The sequence below is a fragment of the Harpia harpyja genome, chromosome 14 (assembly GCF_026419915.1).
Source record: "Harpia harpyja isolate bHarHar1 chromosome 14, bHarHar1 primary haplotype, whole genome shotgun sequence".
NCBI lineage: Eukaryota > Metazoa > Chordata > Aves > Accipitriformes > Accipitridae > Harpia > Harpia harpyja.
In genome coordinates this window covers 19,057,237-19,082,240 of record NC_068953.1, presented here as the reverse complement: position 1 = coordinate 19,082,240, position 25,004 = coordinate 19,057,237, and the positions used below count along the sequence as shown (strand labels likewise).

Genomic DNA, 25,004 nt, shown 5'->3' with positions numbered 1-25,004 from the left:
TCTGCTTGGGCAGGAGTTTTATTGCTGTCAGCATGCCCGCGACCAGCATGGCATCTGACATGGGTTACATACACAGGAAGAACGAGGGAAAGAAGCATCTCGCATTGTTAATTGTTTTAATGAAGAGGAGAAGCATCTCTCTACATAGCAAACCTCAGCAAATGACTCTTGGTCACCACATTATTCAATTTCAGGATGACACCATCTCCTTTTCTCCAATCTTGTATTATTTAATGGGCTACAGGCAAACCCACATGGGTCTTCCAACACCAACTGGCTTCTTGGCATGAAGTAAACTTCTCTCCGAACCAAACAACCAGAGTAAACCGCAAATTAAATGTTCCAGCCCCAGAAGGGATTTGTCAGAGGCTGGGTTAGCACTTGCCAGCCAATGACTTCCACCTGGTCAAGCTTCTTACAACTTGGGCAGCAAATACCGCTTATTTTAGTATAAAATGGGTTTTATAAGGTTAGACTTTATCATGACAGTTATAATTTGAAATTTAAATTTAAAATGGATTACTTTTAAGCTGCGAGTCCATAAAAGATGTGGTCAATTAAGATGTGGGGCCTCAAGAGTAGCCTGCAAGCTTGGTGTAAAACTCGCTTGTAATGCTGCTTGGACAGATTTAGTAACTGAATCAGAACTGCAGCAACCGAGCAAAAAAACCGTAATACCAGATGGGTGCTTTTCATTAAACGGCTTTTTCCATTTATAAGCATCCTGCTTTTACCGGCTGTTACGGGCTAAAAAAAGTCCTACATAATCATAAATGTTAATAAATACAGTATAAGTACAGGGCTTTTTTTCTCCTGTCTTTTGGTACAGTTCTTTAGGGTTCATATCCTTCAAGCTCTTTTCTGCAGCCACAAATACTAGTTGCTTTTTTTTTCCGTTCCCTTATGTGAAGAAGCACTTCTGTAATCCCCAAGATTCTTGCTTTGGGACTTAATTTTTACATAAATAAGCCTCACACCAATATTGAACAACCGTGATAAAACTGGCAGAGCTATTAAAAGTAAGTGCTCGACACACTTAATATTCAGCCTTGTCATCGTATGCATTTTAAATGTATAGTTTGGGATGTTTTCAGACAGCAAAAGCACTTTTAATCTTTTCATGAGGAAGAAGTCCAAAACCTCCATTAGGGATGACCAGCTGCCCTGGGGAATCACACAGCTCATCAGCGTGGGCAGCGACGGGAGTGTACACCGAAGTCTGATGAATGGATTTGTCTTCCCTTTCCCCAGAGCCAGGGTACGTGGCATTAAGTTTATTCTGGGCCTAAACACAACAGAGGTCAAGCCTTTGTACGAGGGAGATCCTTTTACCTGGACTTACTTCCCGAAACTGCTTTACCCTTTGCGGCTGTGCCTACGCTGTATGAAAAGATACGGACTGAGGCAGACGACACGAGGGGCTCTGATTGCAAATAAAAAGTCTTTATTGCATCTTAGAAGCAAGTCTTAAAAAAAAAAAGATTTTCCATGCACTGAATCCATCCAAGTACCTACATCCTTGGGACTGTCACCAAAAAACGATGAACATTATAAGACATCGACTCTACACTAGTTGCAGTTCATATTCCATACACGTGTAAACAATGGTTATTTCTTCTACTGGAATAGCAATTACTCCATAAGATCCCTTCAAACATGGCAACAACCTAAGCATCGGTTTTTCTCCATTCCTTCACTAGTCTCCACTTCCCAAAGAGTAGGCAAAGTGGAACTGAGAGCAATGAGACGAAATGGTGCTGGAGAATACGATAGAAAAATATATTGTTCGCTGGTTTTTATTTTTTGTTTCTGCTGATCAAGATATTTACAGGTAGGTAGGTCCCAATAGGTCATCTGCTTCAATGACAACATCCGTTCACTGTCTAAGTCTCAGTGTAAAGGGTTCCCTTTCTGGCTTTAAGGCACTTTATTTTGTGTATTTTCTCTTACCTTGCTAGGTGTTAATTCATAGGGATCACACTTTCCTTGTATTCAGCCCCCCCATCCCCAGTTCCTCTTAGAATACCAAAAAAATTTCTAAGCTTACTGAAGTCATTCCAAAAGTGTTAAAGAAATCTGGGAGAAAAGATTCATGAAAAATATTTTAGAAAGTAATCTTTGGAGATCATTTACTGCAAGTACGATGTACACTACCTTATCAGTGAGAAGATGCAATACATTCCTAATATATATATATATATTTACACACACATATATATATATATAAAATATTAAAATGACTAACAGATATTCAAGGAAAGGTCAAGAACCTAAACCAATGGATATTAAATAAATTAACGGTCTATCAGATACAGAAAAAAATAACCCCAAAACAAAACTAGTAATCAAATGTAATAATTGTTCCCATTAACATCATGTAACCGACTGAATAAAAGCAACGCAACCAGGTGCAGTACACTCGGTATAGAAGATTTTTCAAAGTTCTCGTTAGGGATCGCTAATTGTTTGTTGCATACTGTCACTTTGCTGCAAGAGATTCGCATTTCCCATCCTCTTCCCCTCCCTCATTATGCTTCGGCATTTCTTGATGACATCATCTCAGCTCTAGACAGGACAGCAGTTGAGGATAATACGCAGAACCCATCCATGGATTCTTAAAACATTACGTCCATATATGGACCAAATATAAAAGACAAAAATTTCTACAAGGACTAATCGGATGGCAGGTTGTGCTTACTTTCTTCCCTCCCTTGAAGTCGCCTGGCCATAATAAGTGGAAGTGTATTTTTAAACTGAAATAATCAGCCATTTGGAAAAAAACCCTCCTGCGATTAATATCCTTATCATCGCCGCACCGATTTGTTTTGTTCTAACACAATTTAAAAAATAATGGCTATCCTTAACAAAAGAAGCAGAATCTTTGCACGGTAGCCATCACAACAAAACATTTAGATACACTGTTTTGCCACTTGGCTTGCACGCTCAGGTCCCAATTTACAGAATCCCAGCAACGAAGACAGCAACGGAAAAGGTAGGAAACAATCTTTTGTTCATAAGAAAATTCTAATTCAAGTCAGATTTCCGCCGATCGGTCGGATAACTCTTAAACAACTTTTTAGTTTGAAGGCAAATATTGATCACAGTTTTGTTCAAAACCAAAACCACAACAACAGAAAAACCAACGGCCTTGTTCTTCTTAAAACGAGCACTTCGTAAGAAAACAATGATGATTTCTAAAATATATCCTGTGTGGCCTTTTAAAAGTGAATTATCAAAAAACATTTTCCCAAAAATAAATTAGATAATTAAAAAAAAAGTCTTTTCCAGCATAGCTGGACATTAGGCTGTCCTCACTGAGCCATTAGTATTGCTGCTTTTCCCAAAATTTGGGTCATTTTTTTCAAACCATATTTCAGCCAGCTGTTGTGTGGACCCATAAGTTGAAGCTTTGGACCCCAAGCACATTTTATATTGTTTTGGATCAAGATTAGGGTCACAAAAAACAGGGTGATGCACATGGACTACTCCAATTTCTTGGCTTCGGAAAGTTTTTAAGCCAGCTTGAATGACTTTGTTAAACAGGTCTACGTCTTCGAGGCCCCAACCTTGGATGGAGACATCAAAGCCACCTGCTCGAAGAAGATCACCTTTGTAAATACAGGTAATACCAAAGCCATAGTTCCTCCAGAAACCTGTTTTCTGGGTGAAGGCAAAATGATTGTCACTAGGAACTTTTCCACTATAAACAATCTTTGGATCATACTGGCTAAAAATGATGGGAAAGTACACTTGTTGACCCAAAACTGTATTGGCTCTACACCGCTGGAGGAATTCTGTGGTAAACACTAAGTCAACATCACAGAAGAAAAGTAAAGACTCGTTCTGGAACTGAGAAGATCCGACTTCCAGAGCCAGTGCCCTCGAGAACTCCCCCGACACCGGTAAAACCTGCAAGTCAGCCTTGGGGTATTTGGAGCGGTAATCTCTCATCAGCTCGATCTGCTTCGCTTTGTCAGGGTTGGAGTTGGAATTGAAAAGCAGGACAACCAGCTTGACGTTCTGGTTTGGAATGAGGCACGTCTTTTCAAAATTCCCCATGAACCTTGCGAACATGTCAAAACGTCCGGAGAGAGGAATCAGGATGTTGATCTTCTTGTCTTTGAGTTCCTTCCTCTCTACTTTTGATCTGCTGAGCTGGAAGGGAACAAACATCTTCAGCGAGTTGGAGAGGAAAGACAAGGATCCAGAATCCTGGTTGATTTTGCTGGCCAGCTCTTTGGCGTCCATCTCTTCATGCTCCATAAACTGGATCTTGCTGAACGTCTGCTGCAAGTACGCATGCCTCCTGACGGGGACGGTCATCTTCTTCCCCTTATGCTTTTTGTACAGAAGCAACAAGTCAAGAACGTACTCTGCTCCGTACATCGGATTTACTCTGCGATAGCCATACTGTATTTCCTTGAAATCTATGATCCTCCCCCGGGTCTTAGCGTTGGCGTTGATCATCTCCATGACCTGCATAACAATGTCATCCAACGCTTCACGCTGAGAAGAGTCCATTCCTCTCCGAGGGGGCTGCCCATCGGCACCCGAATACAAATACTTTCCTGTAAGAAACTCCCACTCCAAGATTTCTTCCCGGTGGCGGGGCTGGAATCTCATGAAGGAGGGTGGCATCCCCAGCTGCAGGTCATCTTTGTGGATTTCTGTATTGCTGTATTTGCTCATCAGGACAATTTCCCGGTGCAGCTGCACAGTCCGGTGGCGCAGCTCTGCTATCTTGCGGCTCAACATGTAGCTGTGAAGTCTGTACTGGTATGGGGGGTTCTTATTGGGGTGCAGCGTTATAGCTCTGTGTATTTTGCTGTTCCTCAGGTCTCGGATATAGCCTTTTTTGTTCTGCTCATAATTTTCATAAAACAGCTGCTGCATCTAGAAGAGAGAATGAAGAAGTTAGCGTCTCGGCAGTGCTGTCCTTGTGAAAGTTAGCCCACGCAACCCCCACTGGGAGAAAATTCCTCCTTGCTCGCAGGGCCAGAAGGCTTTCTGAATAAGCTGTTCTTGGTTTTAGGCACAGGTTGTAGCAATACCAGCTGCTATTCAAGGAAATTAAGAGGATTATTCACTGTAAACTGGTGAAAGAAACATCTACCATGGATTTGGGATTACTACAGCCCATTCTAGAGATATCACTGTTGGCCAAACAACTGAGCAGTAAGTAGATTGTAAGCTCATTTTTTCACAACACCACAGCACCACCAGGAAAAAAAAACCAGGAAGTGTTCACTACAAAATTCTTACTATTTGTCTGCTTCCCAAGAGCTTTAATAATAATAAAGTGCAATAAAAAAGCATACCATGTACGTAGCAAGCAAGGATGACAACACCTTTTCTGTTACACCCAAATATTGTTTAGGCATTAAAAATCCATCTTGCCGAATGTTTTAGTCAAGATGCCAAATACGTTATCTCAAGTGCTGCAATGCACAGCCACAGTTCCCCTGCCATTTTAAAATGTCAACAGAAAGTAAAATGCAGCTGAGACTCCCAGCAGTAGTTCCAAAAGGCAGGTAATACAGGATGTGTACGTACACTAGAATAAACGCACCCTTAAAGTGGAAACTGCTACTTCAGAACAAGAAGATAGCGAGCTAAGATTAGATTCACAAGCCTTATGGAAAGCCACAACTTAAGAAAAGCGGACAAACCAGCTTTACAGTTTTCAGTAGCTCAGGCAGTAGCTGATATAATGAAAGGCATGTGCAAACCAGGATGATAATGTGGAAAATAAGCTGGGGAGGGGGAAAAAAAAAACCACGAGGAAAAAAAACCCTCGAGGCCAAAGTTCTATACCAGCCTAGTCAATGGACATTTAAAAAGATCACAGGCTGACTCTATGTCACAACACAAATGTCATCAACCTGCCAGAGGAGCTGACATGACAGCTTCATTCAATATAGGATCCAACCATGTTATTGGCAGCAGAATTTGCTATAGGTAATACAGTCAATAAAGCACATGTAAAAAGGCTATAAAGATTAGCAAAGAGCTAAAATCCAAAAGACAAACAGAAGAAAGAATGACTCAAATATGGTGGCAATTAAACAGAGCACTAAAAGGAAAATCACAGGCACAGAAAGCTTCCCTTTAACAGACAGCACGAGTGATGCTTCTACCAGCTGTTCAGACCCAGCAGAAGTCTTGTTTTATTAGGCCTTCAGTTGCATTTTTCCCATTATTGTGGACAGACATTGAATCTAAGGGATAAACTTACACCTGGATTTAATTGCCGCTATCTTAACAAACCACATGTGTGCATACTGAAACTTGAAATTCAGCGCATTGCTGTGGACAGCACAGGAGCAAGCTGCATATACTTGAAACGGCTCACATGGATTTTAATCTGAACAAATGTAATTCATTTCAAAGGAGGGAGGGAGGAACTTCAGCTGGACTGAAAAAGAAAGAATGTTTTTTTCATGGGTCATCACCAATCCCCTACCCGTTCTCCTTTCCTGCTCAAGTTCACCTTCTTGCCCACTCTCCCCCAAATGATTCCCGCTGCATGCATGCTGTCTGTGAGCAATTCAGGCCAGAGGCTGCCTCTTGCTAGATAGATCCCATACAGCAATGCAGCCAGAGGAGGACATCTTGGCGATGGCCTCCTGGCAAGCCACAGATGAGCTGCCTGTCAAGATGTATATGCCCTTAGAAGTCACGCAAGATTTAAAAGAGTGCTATGGACAGCGGTTATTTGGTCTAATCCTATGTTCAGTTGAGAGTTATCCAAATTGAATGAACCTCATGCTTTCCTGAGAAGCATGTTTTTCTACTCGCCCAAAGACTGTTCTCCATTTGTATCCCTGTATTGTTTCTTCTACTAATAACACTCTATTTTTTGTCCACTTTGAGCCTTGCTGCTTCTGTTAGGGGCTCTAGGAGACCTCAAATCACACCCACTTACAGTCAGTCCTCTAAGCACAATTTATTACAATGGAGAGCTCACAAGATGGCAAGAACAAGACCAGTCCAACACTGCAGGACCCACACGTGTATTTTTACTGACGCCACTGATCTATCCTCTCTAACACTATATATATATATAGAAGTATTAAATGCATATGGTAACAGATTTCACTGACATTTTAACTACAATACAACTACAGGCACAGGCTTTCCCAGGAGTATTGTGACATTAGATAAAAATTCTTAGATCATGTCATTAGGCAACTGTTATTTAAAGGAAAATTGACAATAGGACTTAATTTCAAATCTTGTTTTGAATTTATAAGAAAACAAAATCAAGACCATTCAGCCTGAATGCATTTATTCCAAAATTGCCATCTAGGGCATTCTGAATTAGCTACAAGAGGAAACCATGAGAAGCAGAGAGGCTTTTAGATTACACAACAAAGTTTTAATAGAATACCGATGGGTAGGAAAATGTTATGAAACTTCCCAACGGAAGTAAAGATATGAACCCCTAGCAAATGGCCCTAAATAAAATTAACAAGCGTATTTTAAAACTCTGGCTTGCCATGCAGGAGTAACCTCTTAGCTAGGCTGGTTAACTTCTGAACTTTCAATACTACTATTTGCCTCTTCCAGAAACCAGCTAACTTCGAAAACCAAACTGAAAATAAACCACATCTCAGCAAGACTTTACTGGTGCTTCAAAGCAAAGCAATTTACAACTGAAACATCTATTAACGGCCACCTTGCTCCAGCCAAAAAGGTGACAACTGTAACAAACCCTGTGCTCCGGCCAACCCTGCACTGCAACTAATGAGAAGCACCACAGTAGCCCAGCTTTTATATAATCCTATTTTTCAGAAGAATGCTTTGCAAGGCTGGCACTTTCATTGTTTTTCCTATGGAGTCTCCCCCTCCCCTACTCCAGCGTCCCTCCTGTCTCCTCGCATTCAGCAAGCTGCAGCAGGCACGGGATGTGCCAGCATCCTGCAGCCTGGATCCCCCATCTAGGAACCAAGGTACATCCCACACCTGTAGGAAACAGCCGGAAGGGTATTGGAAGGGGTTAATCAATTCCCTATAGAGAGTATAATGACTTACAAACTATTTTTGCACAGTGTCATGAAGTGCTGTAAATGAAGTCCAAGTGGCCAGCAGCCAACAGAGCAATTTAACCCTTCCTGGGCCGAGGCGGACACTGACACAATGCCTCAGAAGCACTGCGATGCCCATGGGCTTTCCTTCACGATAAGGAGCCCCACGTGGATTATGTTTTCTCACCCACATCTACAAAACTTGAAAGAAATGAGCAGCTCCCTCCACACAGTTTGACAGCTCCACCAACATTAATTTGCTTAAATCATTAAGGCAGCGCTAGTCCTCAGCATTGGGTTGAATCACTAACAAGGGTAATGCCCAACTATTGCCCATCACTGCTAATGTAGATTCTACCTCATTTGGGTCCAAAACACTAAGCTAAATATTACCTATTAGCACATGTGGGCTTTTGACTCCACACAATACTGGAAAGCCATAAGGAAGACAAAAAATCATAATTACGTCTTCTGTACATCATTAATAGGTGGGTGGGAGAAGATAACAGAGAAAGTAATACCTCTAATTTATTTGTTCCTCCCATGTAGCAGCCGTTAAACACACACATGGGGAGTGACACAAGCCCAGAACATACATGTCTCTGACAGACATTACATGCAAACTTCCCCATGCCTATTACCAGACTCTTGTGAGTTGAACATTTTCAAACTCTTCTTGTAGTGAAACAGGTTTCTCTATGATTCTTCTCAAAAAAAGAACCTTTCATGGATATTAATTTTGCAATGATTATATTCTAAGCATGCTTTATTCTAATGCAGAGCACTGAGAGCATAGGGATACAAAGAAGAGCTACTCTTTATTGACCACTATTTACTCTAGACCTGTTGAAGCCTTAAAAACCCTAATGTTCCCCAAACCATTAGAGACTGAATGTTTAAACTGTGGTACAGCTGTTGTGGGCACTACTGGCTCGTGTCCAAAAGACCAACTGAAAGGAGAGAGTGTTATGTTCTTCATTTTAAATGAAGAAGTCTTTTGCAGGCCAAAAAAAGTGTACTGGAGAAAATGGACTTTAAAAATAAGACCAGTTTATGCAGAAACTGGCCCACAGCCATGGATTAGCCCCCAAGGGCTTTCTCTCACAGCTCCAGATTGTACTACCACAACCCAGAAAACGTAGCCCCACAAGTCTCATGAAAAGCAATCATGGACAAGACATGTTGTATGGCAGGCTTCGAAATGCCCAAGATGTGCTTTAAATACAAAGCCAAACTAATTAAAAGTTCAAAAGATGGCTAATGTCACCTAGTGCACGAGCACCTCAGTTGGGAGGAGATGAGCATGCAGGTCCCTCTCCGCAGCTGCTGCAGAGCTCCTATGGGAGCAACGTGGGGGCCAGGACAGCCCTTACCCTTACCACAGCTCTGCTGCCAAAACTACGCAGGATGCTTGCCCCCATCTCCTCCTCGCTCCTCCTTCCAGAGATGCAGCTGTAGCGGTGCAAGGGAGCAGTTCCTGTTGGTTGGTTAAAGTGAAATGAAAGACGTTTTGCACCCACATCCCAAGTAACTGTATGAAATAATTGTAGCTGCACTAACACAGCTTTGCCACTTTGGAGTGATTAACCAAAACAGATCACTAGTTTTCTGTTTTTTAAACCACCAATATCACTAAACTGGTAAAATATTTTGCATGTAGACCCAATGGAAAGGAGCAGTGGGTCTTGGTTTACTGCTGACTTGCCTATGGTGGAGGGGGAGACCACAGTGACCTCCCTGCACACAACTCTGTGTATTCAGGCTTCTTATTAATGATGATCTTTCCATTTTAAATCCTGATGCTTTATGTGCAATCCCACAGCTAACCACTGACATGGGTGAAGTCACTCCCGGGCAGAGTTATTATGGTGGAGACAAACACAGGGAAGTAATGGATAAACACTCATTTCCAGCGAACTTGGCCACTCGTTCATCCCTGTAACCTCCCCAGTTGCCACTACAGGGAAGGATGCAGGAAACACCACTCAGTGCTGGGAGATCAGACTTCCCTCTCAGCTGACAAGTGAAGCCCCAAGCTCTGGAGCACAATCAAATGATGTGATTCCTCAGATGAGTTACTTCTCACAAAAATTTTGTCATGTACCACTGGTTCACATTTGCTTTGTTTCATAAATTAAAGAGGGGCAAGAAAATCAGCTGGACATCCTGAACAGCCAGTACTCAAAATTTCCATAGCAGACTGCTAGAGAAGCAGAGGCAAATCCAGCTGTGATACATTGTGACCTCTGAGTGCAATAACTCCAGGCATGCTCTGAAGCAAGAAGTTTATTTTGTACAACACAATTACCTCTTCTTATATGATACTAAGTGAAACAGTGCCTGTCTCACTCAAGAGCCTCGCAGTGCCTTCTGCGCCGCTCTCCTCTCCAAAGTATTCGAGAAAGGAAGCCAAGTATCTAAGGCAAGTTTCAAGCACAGCAAACTCAAGGTCATTGAATTCCCAAGGAATCTGTGAATTAGGAGAGTTACTGCTGGAGTTCAATCTTTTGTTAACAATACCAAGTAGCTGTTTAATTAAACAACTGTCCTTCTCCCAACCCTTTCTTGTTTAAGCAAGAAGAGCTTAAAAATTACTTACTTGTTTACAGTTTCTAACCAAGTAGCCTTTAAAGTATTCCCAGCTTGGCAACAGAAAGAAGAAAACCTGCAAAAATGAATGTGTCTTCAAAACTGGCATCACGTACTTCACCTCCGACCTTGAGCTTGACAATCTCATTACACAAAACCTACACGTGGGAGCAATCCACAGCACTTGGGAACTAACTGAGATTCTCCAGCTACGAAGCAGAGGAGAACTTCCCTCTGCCTGGCCCTGCATTAAACTGAGCTTCATCCTCCTGGTCTAAATGAAGATACAGGATCCTGGTCTCCTCTTAGCCATGAAGCAGGGTTTCCTTCCTCAGGTCTCCCCTATTTTGGATAAGGGGGGCAAGCTGAATCAGACCTGCTGTGTAAAGAAAAGAAAGACTAGTGCAATCACATTAACACTCTCAAAAGAAGGTAGTTGCTCATTTAGTGAAACATCCTTCTCATTGGGTGTATCTGACACAGATACTACACAGGTGCCATTGTGCACTCCATAAAGCCTCAAACTGCTTCTCTAGAGACACAGATTTATGTTTTTAAAGCATAAACCAGAATATAACCTGAAAGCATTTTGTACCTTAGGAGTAACCAGATAAAACAGAATGTGCCATTTTAGGATACTTAGATTTAACTGTGCAAACCTTAGGAGAGCTGGATGCAATTGCAGAGTTTTCTTCCAAAAGGTTCTGATTTAACAGAAACAAAAGCAAATAAAACACCACTAAATATTAACAAATGTTCTATGCTACGGCTATTAAAGCAGCAGAACATCGTAAGTGCTAATGACTAATTATCATTGCTATTGCTTGAGAAACAGTGCTCAAAATTTGTTTCTAGCATAATTTCCAAATTACGAGTCCTGGTGCAAACTGCTGTTCTGCACATGGCTCTCCCTTGCTCAAGTTAAGGCTTTGACCCACGGGGCAAATGATTCAGCTCTCCCTCTCCAGCAGAGAGGGACTGCCTCTGTCCCAGATCCAAACAAAACCAGGAATACAGTGACTCGCCACTGATTTGTTCATTTAAAGGCCAGACTCAGGGATGATGCCAGACTACTTGCCCACTGAATATACTGCATCTTGGGATTTCTCTTCCTTGTTGTCAACTCCACACTTTCAGACTCTGCAGTCCAGGCAGAGTACAAGAAAAACTTGGTTTTCATTATGAATTTCATCAGGCCCATGAAAGAGCGAGCCACAGTCTTGGAAATCTCTATCTGCTCTTTCTCATGCAAAGCATTAAGATTTCAGAGGAGCAGCACATGATCCTTGGAGGGTAGTTTCTTGGAGATGATGAGCAGAAAGCTTCTGACACCCTGGCAAATATTTTTTTGGATGCTGGAAACAGTGTTAGAGGGATGCAGTCTCCTCTGAGCAGAGACTACAGAAAAGAAGACCCCTTCTGGACTGCTGCATGCTTTTCCACAATGTGTTTTCAAGAGGCAGTAATGTAATAATTTAGAAATACTTTGTCCATGGAATTCAAAGATTCCTATTTGGGAGCTACTTTCCACAACCAGTGGTTTTGTAGGAGTTGCGAGCCATGATGGATGATGAGCCTTTTTGGTCCCAAAACACTTGGTAAGGCTACCACAAGCTGCTGCTTACAGGGGAGTGGAGAAGAAACCCCCTGCTTGGAGAAACTTCAGCTGCAGCCTAGGCATCCATGCATCATCTCAACATCAGTCCAACATCAGAAATAAAGCTGGAGCAGTGTAGCCTCCCTGCCAGACTTGCTGGGGACAGCAATGATTTTGTAGCACACACCACACCAGGTCTCCAGGTCTCTGCCAACACCAGATTCTGCAAGAACCCTGGCGAAGGATCAGCCCGAGTGGATCCAGCTGCAGGATCCAGCCCCTTCAGCCTTGCCCACATCACAAGCACAGCTTTCTTTCGACACAAGATAGTTCAGGAATCCCCGCCCCTGAGTAGGTACACAGTGCTCTACATGGAGACAATGTCACAGTAACAGGTCCGGGCTGAAGGACAGTACTGAAGCAGTCACATCAGCACAAAGCTCTAAATCTCTCTGAGCCTTCACAGGAGATTACTGTGAATTTAATTAGGCAAAGATTTGGGCTTACAATAGCTACTGCTGCAGTTCTTCCCTGTGTGTAAAAAGGTGGGGTTGTATTTAAAAAACAGATTCATTTTCAAGACTTTTGGCACTTCCAGCTTAAGCAGCGCCATTTTAGATGAGGAGGGACACGGCTCCCTTCTTTATGGCAACAGGCCATGCTTGCTGTTTCTGATCCCTCGTGAAGACTTGTGGCAGGAATACATCTTTTGGAAAGGGATGAGAGGGGAGCTGGGAATGCTGAATAAAATCCCCAAGACAAGGCCAACTGCTGAACTGCCTGTGTCAAAGCTGCAGCCCTTCAAACCTGCAGTGCCAGTAAGCCTCAAAGTGACAGAGCATCTTTCATAACTGCATTTAGAAATCCGTCTGCTTTATGCTTTCCTAATAACCGATGGTAAAACCACTTCTCTGCCAGCAGCATCAGTATCAGCTAATGAAAATTGACAGAAAACGGGGAATATATTAGGTTTCTGATTTCTCTGCTAGTGAGCCCTCCTCCCAGCTGCCACAACAGCTGCTCCCATGGGTGCTGCTATGCTGCACCTCTGCCAGGTGAGCAGCTGGAAAAAGGGATGTTGTTCAGGACACACTCTTGAAACCTTAGCCCCTTCCAAATCGGTGGTGACCTGTCACTAGGAGCTGCACACCACCTCATGCTGGCAGGGATGTCTGAAACACAGAGCAAGCCAACATTTAAATAAACTCTGAGAGTGGGCTCGTTCCATCCACTTGGACTCGCTGGATCCATGTGGACACACTGGATCAATGCTCGGCTCTGCTCATGTCTCACCAGCGTCACCTGGTTTGCAACAGCACAAAGGTGATGGCTGAATCGCTGTTGTGTTAACCGGATGGCACAGCCATCTCTCCTCCAGGCTTGGATTTTAACGAGTGCTCCAACATGGTGCTCACTAACTGCTTTTTCCAGGGTCATGCTGAAGACACCCAATACTTAAGGTGATTTAATACCCCCAGCCCTTTAGAAAAAAGGGCATGCAGCAGCTCTGAGCGTGCAGATGATGGGAAGCTCCATGGGAATTCAGCTGACTTCTTTCAGATGAAAAGTCCCCCCCCATCGGACAGCCAGCCCTGTTAGTAATTCAGCACACTTTGAAGGCCACTGGCCATCCAGCTGTCCCTGCTACCCCTCTAGCTCAGCAAGCTTAGGAAGAACCACTGTGGCTCAGCACAAGGCACCAGGGCCTGCAATTAGCTATGCATCAGCTCCCCAAAAGCAGAAAGCCTCCCAGCAAGGACCATGATCTCCCTCTGCTTGCCGCAGCAAGGCTGCCTGCCTTTGTTGGCCGCTGCTGAAGGCTGGCCTGCTTCAAGCAGGAGGGGAGCCGGCAGCACAAGGCAGTGCTGGGTTTCTTGCCTGGGACTGGTGTCAGCAGGATGGCCCTGCAAGGCATCCAGCGACAGAGCGGGAACTCGCTCCGCAATCCTCTGGCTGGCTCTCATAAATTCAGCTGGATTTAAAAGAACATCTCCTTTTATTCCTGTTGGTGGAAAATAAGAACAAGCTATGGAATTCCTTACAAACTCCCACAGAACCGGTGCCTAACACAGACGTTAACTAACAAACTCCTGCAGAACCGGTGGCCAATACAGATGTAGCATTTGTGACACAGGCTGATGGTTTCACTGCTCCTCTTTCACCAGCCTGTGAGCTCAGATCAGTTCTTCATCTTCAATGTGGTTTTTCAGCCAGAGCCACCATTTCTGGAGCTGGTTTGAAGACTGTCTACAAGGGCCTGGACTCAATCACCAGCTTGTTTCACATGGGGAGCAGCACAGGATGACAGCTTCCAGGGTTCACTGAAGTTGCACAGCATTGTTCTGAAGTGTGCATTTTAAACGCGTGCACATTTTTTTTTTTGCCAAAAGAATTGTTTAGTAATTGCTCAGAGGAGGCGAGGGAAATAAAGCCACAAACCCTTGTTTTATGTGGAGAAGCCACATGTTTCAGTCAGCCCATGAGGATCCTCCAGCTGAGCCCTGGCCCTGGGATAACGCAGCTTTAGAAAGCTGTGGTGGTAAAAAGCATCATGCAGTAACACCGCTGCTGCAGACACAATTTCCACAGAGAGATGACATGATTGCGAAAGTGTTTTTCTTGTGCTCATATCATTACCACACAGAACTTAAAGCCTGCCGACTATTCTGTGCTGGGTTTAAAAGCAAAATCTGCCCTTTGTCTCATTGCTGGAAAACATATGTACACCATCCAGCATAGACGTGGCACTGCCAAAACCATACAGTGAGAAGGTCTCTGCCTCAAAGAGTTCTGCCATCTAAAAAACATTCAATACACAGCAGTTCGGTTATAAAAGATACAGCTCCTTGATCAATGGGGGGATCAGCAGAGGAAATTTGCCCATTCAGAGAGCTGATGATCTCTCAAGAATTTGACTTTCATGCCCTGTATGTCAGAAGCCCCATAAACTTTGCATTAATAGCTTTAACTACAAAGGTCACCTATTTTTATTTCTTGCTTCGCTGAAGCACAAGCGATAATACATTTAAAATAAGGCACATTTTAGGAGAAACTTGCGATTTACTAACGCAAATGGGAGCCTCATTTTGATAGGGTTTGCAGGTTAGGTGCAGGTTCAACACCCCAGAAAGGTGGTGAAAGAAAAGTGGTGAAAGAAGGGAAAAGAGGTGAAAGAAGGGAAAAGCGCAGCTACACGTGCACAGGTTTGGGACCAGCCCATTCCTCTGCAGTTTCATGCACGCTCTCAACTAGAAGAAAGGCAACATCTTTCTACGCAACCACAGCTTTTATTGTCCTGTCAGTGGAACAACTTTCTCATTATTAAAATGAGCTGTCAGGCAGACTGGCATTTCCCTCCTTGCGGTGTCCAAGTTAGCCCGTTTGTTCAAATATGGTTAAAGATTTCACATAGTGTTGCTGGCTAACTGTGTATGGTCTGAGGTTTTCTGGAAGTTTGCTGTCTGGCACAGTTTGGAAAAGTAACAAGCAGTGTTACTCTGCAGCGCTCTGTAACCAAGTGCCTCTTGCATTACACATGGTCTGTCAAACCAAGGGGCTCAACTCTGACTGGGTATGTTTAAGCTCTGCTGATGTAAACCATCCATCATCTAGCTTTTACAAAAAAGAATATTCAACTGCTGCTTTTGTAATGCCCTAAATTAAAGCAGGAGATGTGCATACCAATAAATGCAGTTATGCTGAATGTAAATGCATTAGCCACCATTAGAAATGGAAAGGAAAAAAAAAATTAAACACTGCCTCAAATATTCCCAAGCTTGGTGAAGGATTTGCTATTCACACAACACACTGAACTCTCTTTTGAATGTTAGCCACACGCACATGAAGAGTTTTTTGGTCCCTTCATAGGGTTTTCTTCATTTCTTTGCTTCCAACCTGGAGGACACTTTGTTCTGCTGGTTGTGACCAAGCTGCCACAGGTGCCATTTTGGATAGAGTGGACCCAGCTCCAAAATTTGCGCCCTTTACCTGCTGCCACCACTGCTTGGTTCCTCCATCCCTCCAGCAGCCAGCCTGCAAGTCTCTACTTGCACTCAGCTAGTGTTTTCTTTCTCTCTCTCTTGAATACTGCAACCCTTCTAGATTTGAAAACCAGGCAGCTTGGAGGAATTTTAACATTTTCATTAGTGACTTTCCCTTACCCCATCGACACTTCTCACTCATCTGGGAGACATGGGCAATGAAAGGAGCAGGGAAACACAGAGATCTTCTGGGTGGGTTTGCCCATTGGGTTGAAGTCCTATTGCTTCAGGAAACCTTGTGGGTGCTTGACGCTGCTGAGCATGACGGAGAAAAGCAGGGAGGGAGAAAAAGCCATTGCTGAGAAAGCAGAAGCAGCTTCAACCAACAGATAGAGAAGGCTGGTAGAGTTAGCAGCTTCATTCACCAGACAGCGATGCCTTGTCTTCTTATGACCCATTTTTAGTTGTTGATCGAGGACGTTTCAGGGATTTGACTCATGAATAGCAAATTACTTACGCTGGGTTTGCCAAAAAGCCTTCTCCTTGCTGCAGGAAGGCAGGGCTGCTTTGAAGTAGCTCCTGAACCAAGACAATTTACAGCCTGACAGCTTAAAGCTGCATTGAAACGGGTACTCGTTTCCTCAGGGCGTTATAAATTGCCGCGGTTCAGACTCAGGCAGGCCACCGGCCCAGGAGAGCAGGGAGCATGGATGGGGACTGTGTTCTTCTGCTGTCCCACGAAGGCATGTCCACGAGGGAGCCAGAGCCCTTCAATAGGGCTTTCACAGGGACACACAGGACTACTTTCTGCTGCATTTTTCTTAGTACACTTCTGAGATATACTTGTATCATCTGAACTGCAGGTTGTTCCTGAGTTCAGTGCGGTTTTGAGCTGGAGCTAATAAGGGCTCGGACGTGAACCCAATGAGCAAATAGGTGTGCCCCCAACTCACAGCCAACAGCAGGCTTTAAAACTGCTACTGAGAACAAGTTTTTTGCAAACAGGCTCAGCTGGCAGCAGCAGGACATGGTCCCCATTGCTGACTCAGCCCTGGGGGCAGCACTTTGTGTCAGAAAGCAAGGTGGGTGCTGACACACTATTTGCATCTTAAAATAGCAGTACTGTTCAACACGGCTCATCTGGCAGGGCCTGGAGGCACCCAGAGAGCTCAGGGTGGGAGGAAGGCTCTCACTCTGCTCAAGGACATCTGTCAATGACATACTCTATAGCAACAGCCTGATTTGGGATGCCAAATCCAGTGTTATCAGTCTTTTTCTCTAAAACCTACAGAAAGAGCTATGCATGTACCCTAGGATTCTCACCCCTCATTTCATGGTGGTTTTGCCCATTGCCGTTTGTTTTTTTTTTAATCAAAGAGCCAGTGGGTCAGCACGCAGGGTGCTGGACCATACTTTTCATCAAGCCGTGCCTATGCTGCCTTTGCCTTGCCTTGATGTGAACACCAAAGTCAAATACAATCCACCCACCCGAAACAGATGTTAGAAACCTGTCTCTCTCTCTTTAGCTGTCCTCTGAGGTCTAGCCTCCTGTCAAACGCCTGAGAGGATAGTTTTCTTTTTTATTTTTAAGGCAATGATAATATGTTCAAAGGCTTTTTTTCTGTTTGGAGAAGGCAAATCTACACCTGGTCCAGAACTGCTTCACTACACACCAGCAAATACCAACCCTCTGTCTCTGAGGAAAGTTTGACCTCTTGACTTGCAAAATAGTTGTTTTCTACCTTCACAGAAATTTTAACAGCTAATTCAGTAGTGCCACAGGAACACAGGTGACAAATTGAGCCCAACCTATTCAGTGTGCCATCTTTTTATTCAGCAAACTGTCAAAAGAGAACTTTTATGTTCCCCTGGAATGACATTTGTTTCTACAGGTCTTTAAGCCAGAAGAATGCAGAGGTGATCTCCTGGACATTTTGTTCTCCATGGAAACAGTGCATCATTATGGTATTTCTCATAGATAAAAAACAGAGAAGCAAAGGATGGGCAAAGACAGAGGGAGAGTATAAGGGAGAAGGCACAACGGCAGACCAGAAGAGGCAAGCTTACAGCACCACTGTGTTGTCTTATAGTACTTCTTAAGCAAGATGCTCCTTTCGGGTACTTTATGTCCTAAAAAAACCCCCAAAACATAACAGCAGTCTGTGTTGCGCAAAGATGAAAGATGGAAAGCATTATGCTAACCTTAAAATGTAGCTCGGGGGCCTGGTGCATCACAGACTGTTTAGTATTAGCATTATCCACAAAAGCACTGAAAAATGCATTGCAGGATATTGAAGAAATCTATATCCGGATATTAAAACTAGTATTCAGTAAACTGTTAGGGGTGACTATCACAATATGGTCAGACCACAAGCTTAATGAAGCCTAGGAAATAAAGCACCATGACTAATTTGAAGCACATTAAAAGAAAGCACATACAAACTCCACTAAATCCATCAACTCGGAAAGGATACTTCTTTGCCTTACTTAGGATGGGTGAGGAGACAGACACATGTGATTTACACAACATGTTGTATTGCCCATTGCTTTATGTTGATTTTCAACAAAAGTACTGCCTGTTCTTGAGGACTGGGATTTCCCACTCGGAAGATTTCTAAGAACAAGGTTTTATGGCTGGAACCGAACTGACGTGGCCCAAACCTGAAGACCCGGCACACTCGGTGCCTGCTTACTGCTGCCTTCCCGTTACGCAAAGCACTGTCCTCTTTGGCAGCAAGGATGAGCGTCCAGGTTTTGTGACCCACTAGCAGAGTAACAGCATCACGTTAGCAGATGTAGCGTGTTATTTGCAATGAGTCAAGAAGTAGGTCAAAGCAAGTTTTTCTGGCCCTGAAAGCCCAGCTTCACAGGCTACTCATAGGTTGGTTTTTTGTGTAGTGTAGCCCTCCTGCCTGCTTTGAATGGGAAAGAAACCACCTGACTCATTAAACGTCAGCTGCTCCATTTTGTCAAAGGACTAAAATACATTAGGAAAGTAAAACAACCCAACATCAACAAGCACACATCAAAACCCAACCCTATCCAAAACACCCTTCTCATCTTCATCCTTCAGACAATTCCCACTTGGTACTGAGATTGGAAACTGTCTTGAAAGGACATTTACCTGTGCTGGTTTGCTCTGCCCTGGTTTTGCTTTATGTTCCATAGGAGAGCAACTAGACAGGCATCAGATGGTTCATGGGCATGAGAAAGTGTGCAGTAACAATAGCCAATGACTTGCTCAAGGTGGCAGTTGGAGCTTTATGAGCTGCAGGGGATCATACAGCAGTTCTGTACAGGTACCATGTTAGACAGGAAGATGTGTGATAAACGCCAGCCTGGAAATTTCCTTACAAGAAGAGATATACAGAAGACTTGAGAAGAGCAGAAGACATTAAGGGGTCATACTTTATGAGAGTAGTTGGGACTACTGCTAATAATTTGTGCCCTGAGTGCTGCAAAATGCCAAAGAGTGAACTATGTGAACTCACCATGATGCAGGTTTCTAAGAGATGCACCAATTCATGTCATTGCCGAATGATGTCAAATCCACTCCACTGGTGAGTTAGCTGGCTCTATATTAGGATTCTTTCTTCACTTGCAAGTCACAGAAACCATTACCCTGACATAACGGTTAGGGTTTTAATAGCATGAATCTTTTGGTCATGACCATGAAGAAAAAAAATAATAATCTGTAAGGCTCAGTGGCAAACAAAAGAATGTAATCTCAATTCTCTTGCCCACTAAATAACTACACTTACAACATGCTAAAACAAAAATCTAGGTTGTGCTTTCTGTTATTAAAAATACAAAGAAGAGATCAAACTGTCCATATATATGGAATTACAAAACCAAGCCGTATATAACCCAGACCAAAGTACGTAATCAGAACATAACAAATGGAGTTTAACACTCAGAGGAAACCACAGCTCTGGAAGACATTTAAAGGAATATTTCCATTTTCCTAGGTACTATATCAGGTTCTTGGCCAGACATTTTTGATTGCACTGTACTAAAAATATAGTCCTAGTTTCAGAAGACAAAAATTTTAGAAGCATGACGAAATGTGAAAGGTAATTGCAATGCACCACTGAGCTATTTTATTACATTATCTAACATCTTTAAAGAGTAGATTAGCTCACAGTGCAAACATTCTGGTTTCCCTGATGTTTAAGTCCTGGCATTGACACAAGCAGCAGAAACAAATGTGCCTGAAGATGGGGGAGTGGTGCTAGTGAGCTTCTGGAGCAGGTTTCCTCGGCAGAACGGGCAACGCTTTCCATCCAAGAACTACGTGGAAGAGCTACAGCCTCTTTGTGAATGCTGTCTGGGAAGATGGCTGGGAGAGGTGCGTGATCACTTGCCAAGCCCTCCTTAGCAAAACTGAATTAACCAAAGGCCCATCGTGTGGGTCCCGCTGCAGACAAAACCAGGGTAGCCGATATGAAAAGCTGGCAGAGGGACTGCAGGAGCCCACAGCTCCACAGAGCACACTTGCCGGTGGTTGAGAACTGCCTCCCCCCTTATCTTCCTTCATTTAATCCTAACTTCTTCCCTTATCTTCCCAGAAAGAGAGGGCACAGTATCAATGTGATAATGTCTTAATAAGTCACCATACCCAAATATGCAGGCAAGCCTCAGGTTGCCCAAGATTAGAGAGAATTAACTCTTAAGAAAAGGTAAAAAGCACAACTAGAAACAGCAACTGTGGATGTAACAGAAGGCACTCCCTACACCTGCAACAAATAACACACTTCAGTGGATGAGATTTGCACTACACAAATCCCTGTTTACCTAGGAAATCCGTATTTACAATGGCTGCAGTTATGTTTTCCTTCTGCTTTCTTTGCCCTCCCACCTGTTACAACAAGAAGTGGCGGGAGCCCTCCTGCAGCCACTCCGTTATTCACAGCTACCTTCCCTTCCTCTTCACTCTCTGGCTGGTTAGTCCAAGAAATGGATCTAGTTATTGGACAAAAAGCAGGGAGATAGGCATTAGTCTCTGAGGGAGACTCCCTTCTCTTGAGGGAAAGAATAATTATTAAACAAACTTCTGTTTCCTTCATGCACCCAGGCTCAAATATTAATTAACTGCTCCCTTCCTTAAGCACAGAGTAAACCTCTAGGGAACCTGCATGCAGGTGGATACAGCATGGCGTGGGATACAGGGAATAAGCAAACATCTCTCAAGAAAGGAAAATGGAGGAGAAACATCAAGGTCTTTAGTTAAAAGTACACAGTAGCTATACGTTGCTACCATCTGGTATATGACATTGCAGTTTATTGCTCCATAAAAGTCAGTTAATCCTGAAGGCTGTCTTCAATCAGAAATTTAAATGTAGGGTTTCAAACATGATATTATGAAACTGAAGACTCATTTTAGACAAGAATGAATGAATTGTATTTTGAATGTTATTTTTCTAAAAACGTACAGTCTGCCATAAAAACTAGTCAGAGAAACTACATCCAGAATATGAGGTGTCAATGGTCAAGCGTATCCTCATTAGAGGGTGGCCAAGTGATATTTATTTAAAGTGTTATGCACTATGAATTAAACATTTATTTTGTATCACCCAGTAAAATATCTGAACCTCATTTTGGCAGCTGTGCAGATTTTGCCCCGACTGCATTGACAATTGACTGTGCTTCCTTTGACTTTCGTATAGTCTCTCTTCTCATTTTAAGAGAAAAACCTAAAAATCAAGAATGCAAAAAACGCAAACATTTGTGTATCAGCCCACAAAAGGAGGATGAAAGCAGATCACCACTCAAGACATCATCTTCATTAAGGTCACAGATGGAATTGCAGCGCGATAATTAAAGTCTTCGAAGACTTGGCAACGTCATCCTGTAAGAGTGACTCTTCTAAAAGATCTGGAAACACAGACTTTCTGCTCCTGGATCAGTGGCTTAAACAGGGACTATATTAAACATAATCTTGGAGATCTGACCATCGGTTCCTTTTCCCCCTAAGGAGAAAAGGAGCCTCACAGATTTTGGCCAGATACCCCTGCAGGTCCTCCTGCCCATGGTGGGTGACAGCCTGCAAGAAGCTCATGTCAGCCTGATATTAATATTTACCCAGCCTGAAAAGTGTTTTGGCATGGTTTTAACAGGATTGCAAATCCATTTCAAATGCTCTTTGGACCATAAAGCAGAGCAGTGCTGCTGTGTGTCACCGTTTTGTTGAATCAGCATTAGGAACATGTCACTTTTTCCACCTCAAAACAGGCCTGGAGGGCAGAATTAGCCTCCACTACTCAAGGGACCACAACGGCAGATGACAAACTAGTTGATACAAAAACTCTAACAACGAGCAACTGAAATAGGAGCTGTTGACACCTACTTCTCTTGGGCATAGCAAATTCAAACAGCACGTTTTGACAGACCACCATTACTTCATTGCCTGGCACACAAAAGAATTGTCACCACATGTACTGCCCATTGTAGGGTGGTTTATGATGAAGCAGGAGTAACAGGGTGGGATGTTCTTAAAAAGCAGAGGAATGGGAAAGAAAGGGTTGTAAGCAAGACTGCTGAGATTTGCTTCGTTTTCTTTAATTGAATGGGCATTAGCTTAAGAGGACACAGTATTTACAAAGGCCAAGCCACAATTTGAACACTAGGTGTGGGTAGTGACTACCTGACAATATGGAAATGGGGTTTCGTTATTGATTTAAAGGTGTAATGAGATCCAAGAGCTGAAAACAGGGGCACCACGCTGTCAAAGTGGCTAAACTTTTGAACAGCTTCACCAAAATGGAGAAAGTGGGCAATATAATACACTACTGCCCAACTACTCAGATTTCAAAAATAGATTAAACCCCCTTTTTTTTAAAAAAAATATATACTTTATTTAAAGTTTTGGGGAGCTGTTGCATGGCCTCTGTACACAGAGCATCCCAGCTGCTTAGATGCGACCATCTCGTCTGGACCAGAACCTGCAAATTCTCCATATAGCTCATTACTTTACGCAATTGCCCTTATCTTGCTCAGCTCGTTCCTACCACTCACAGTCCTGTGTTAATAAACCTTTATTACTAGATCTGACATTTTGGAGCTTCAGCAGTTGTCCACCAGGATCAGGGAAGATTTGGTGGTGTTAAATGTATTTGTGGTAGCAAGATACAGTGGAGGAGATCAGAGGGGCACAGGTGCTTTGCTCTGAAAAGTTGCTGAGCAACTCACACCAGACCAAGTCTGATGTAAGATACAATCCTTTTTTTCTAAGAAGTCTGGCTAGTTAGCCATGCTGAAGGTCACTGTTGGTCACCAGAGCTGGTGTCAGGAATAATTCCTATCCCAGGACAGACGGGAGAATAAATCCTTCCCCCAGAGTGTTCTCCTACTGCAACGTGGGATCTGCCTCTCTCTTAGGACCACTTAAGTACCTCTCACCTAATCAATCATCTGTCTGTGGAGAAGATTGGAATGGAATGGGCTGCCCAGGGAAGTGGTTGAGTCACCATCCCTGGAGGTATTCAAAAAGTGAGTGGATAGGGTACTCCAGGGCATGGTTTAGGGGGCATGGTTAATGGTTGGACTTGATGATCTTGAAGGTCTTTTCCAACTGAAATGATTCTATGATTCTATGATTCTATAAGATCAGGAATTAACCTCTCTCTTGTCTCTCCTGAGCAAAATTGGATTAGGCTGAAATTCTTGAGTTAATGCAGAGATACCTGGCTGAAACTTAACAGCCTGTGATATATGCAAGATCAAATAAGCAAAGTCCAAGAGGGGACATGACTAAGTGCTCTACAACCTATGACCCTAAGTGCAAGCACCGCCTGCTTTTCCAATTGCTTATGCTCCGCACAGAAAAAGCGGATTTAGAGTTATGGCTCCAAGGCTGCAGTGTGGTGGATCTCTATCAGCTGCAGTATTCTCTGCCTCGCTCCTCGCCACAGGGAGCACAGCGCAGTGGTGCCAACTGCAAGAATCCAATTTCATAACGAGTAATGGCATGACAGCAGCCAGCTCCGGGCACTGCCGTATGCCACACCTCGTGGAAAAACCATTGTCAAACACTGTGCAAAGCCAGTTAGTTAAACACTGCCAAGAATCAGCTGAAAGCAGTCACAGTCTCCCCATCAACGTGGATGGGCGACTCCCATGAACCTGCAAGGACACAATATTCCTCCAGACACCGGCAAGTCCAGTTGCACATTTTACGCCGCTTCAGTAATGACACTGGTTTGAAGCAATCCAAGCCTCAGCCCCAAAGGATAAGTATTTGAGAGCAGGAACTCCAAGTTAAGCTGTGGGCACAAAAGTGACTTGGGATTAAGTAGCATTTTGCTTTGCTTAGACTATTACCCTGGGTGGAGCACAGCAGCTTGGTCCAGATATCCCTGAAAGGCACTTTGCTGCGCAGTACAGCTGTATCCTGAGAGTTTTGTCAGTGCTGGAGACAAAAAAAAAAAAAAAATCCTAGTTTGATTTTAAAAGAGCAGTGGATAGGGAATGCTGACTCAGGATTTTAGCTTTTCCCCCGATGCCCCACCACATCCCAGTAGTGCTAGAAAGGTGTTGTGCTCCCACACCCAAAGCAAGAGGATAAGGAAAAAAGTAATTCTTTGGGCTCTTCCAACAGATAGCAGAAGACATTCAGTGAGCGTCTGTATCAGTGCAATGCACCAAAACGCAGCGAACTGTCATTAAAATGCAGCCTGATTTGCGTCCAGAGAAAGACAGCATTCTCTACAATTGTTTTCCCCTCTCGCAAGACCTGCCAGCAGCGCATGATGCCTCAGCTGCACTGTGATGTGGAGAAGCTCAGCAGACAGAGGGATGAGCCTCAATAAATGA

At 43.4% G+C, this 25,004-nt stretch overlaps 1 protein-coding gene across 2 annotated transcripts in view; it reads right to left on the bottom strand.

Annotated features, from left to right (window-relative positions):
- Nucleotides 1-1,422: 1,422 nt before the first annotated feature.
- Nucleotides 1,423-25,004, bottom strand: part of CHSY1 (chondroitin sulfate synthase 1) — an 80,335-nt gene continuing 56,753 nt past the window's right edge. For both annotated transcript variants that reach the window (XM_052807831.1, XM_052807833.1), the window contains exon 3: nucleotides 1,423-4,893. In XM_052807831.1, coding sequence (XP_052663791.1) covers nucleotides 3,301-4,893 — 1,593 coding nt within the window. In that variant the 3' untranslated portion in view covers nucleotides 1,423-3,300. The remainder of the gene's footprint in view (nucleotides 4,894-25,004) is intronic.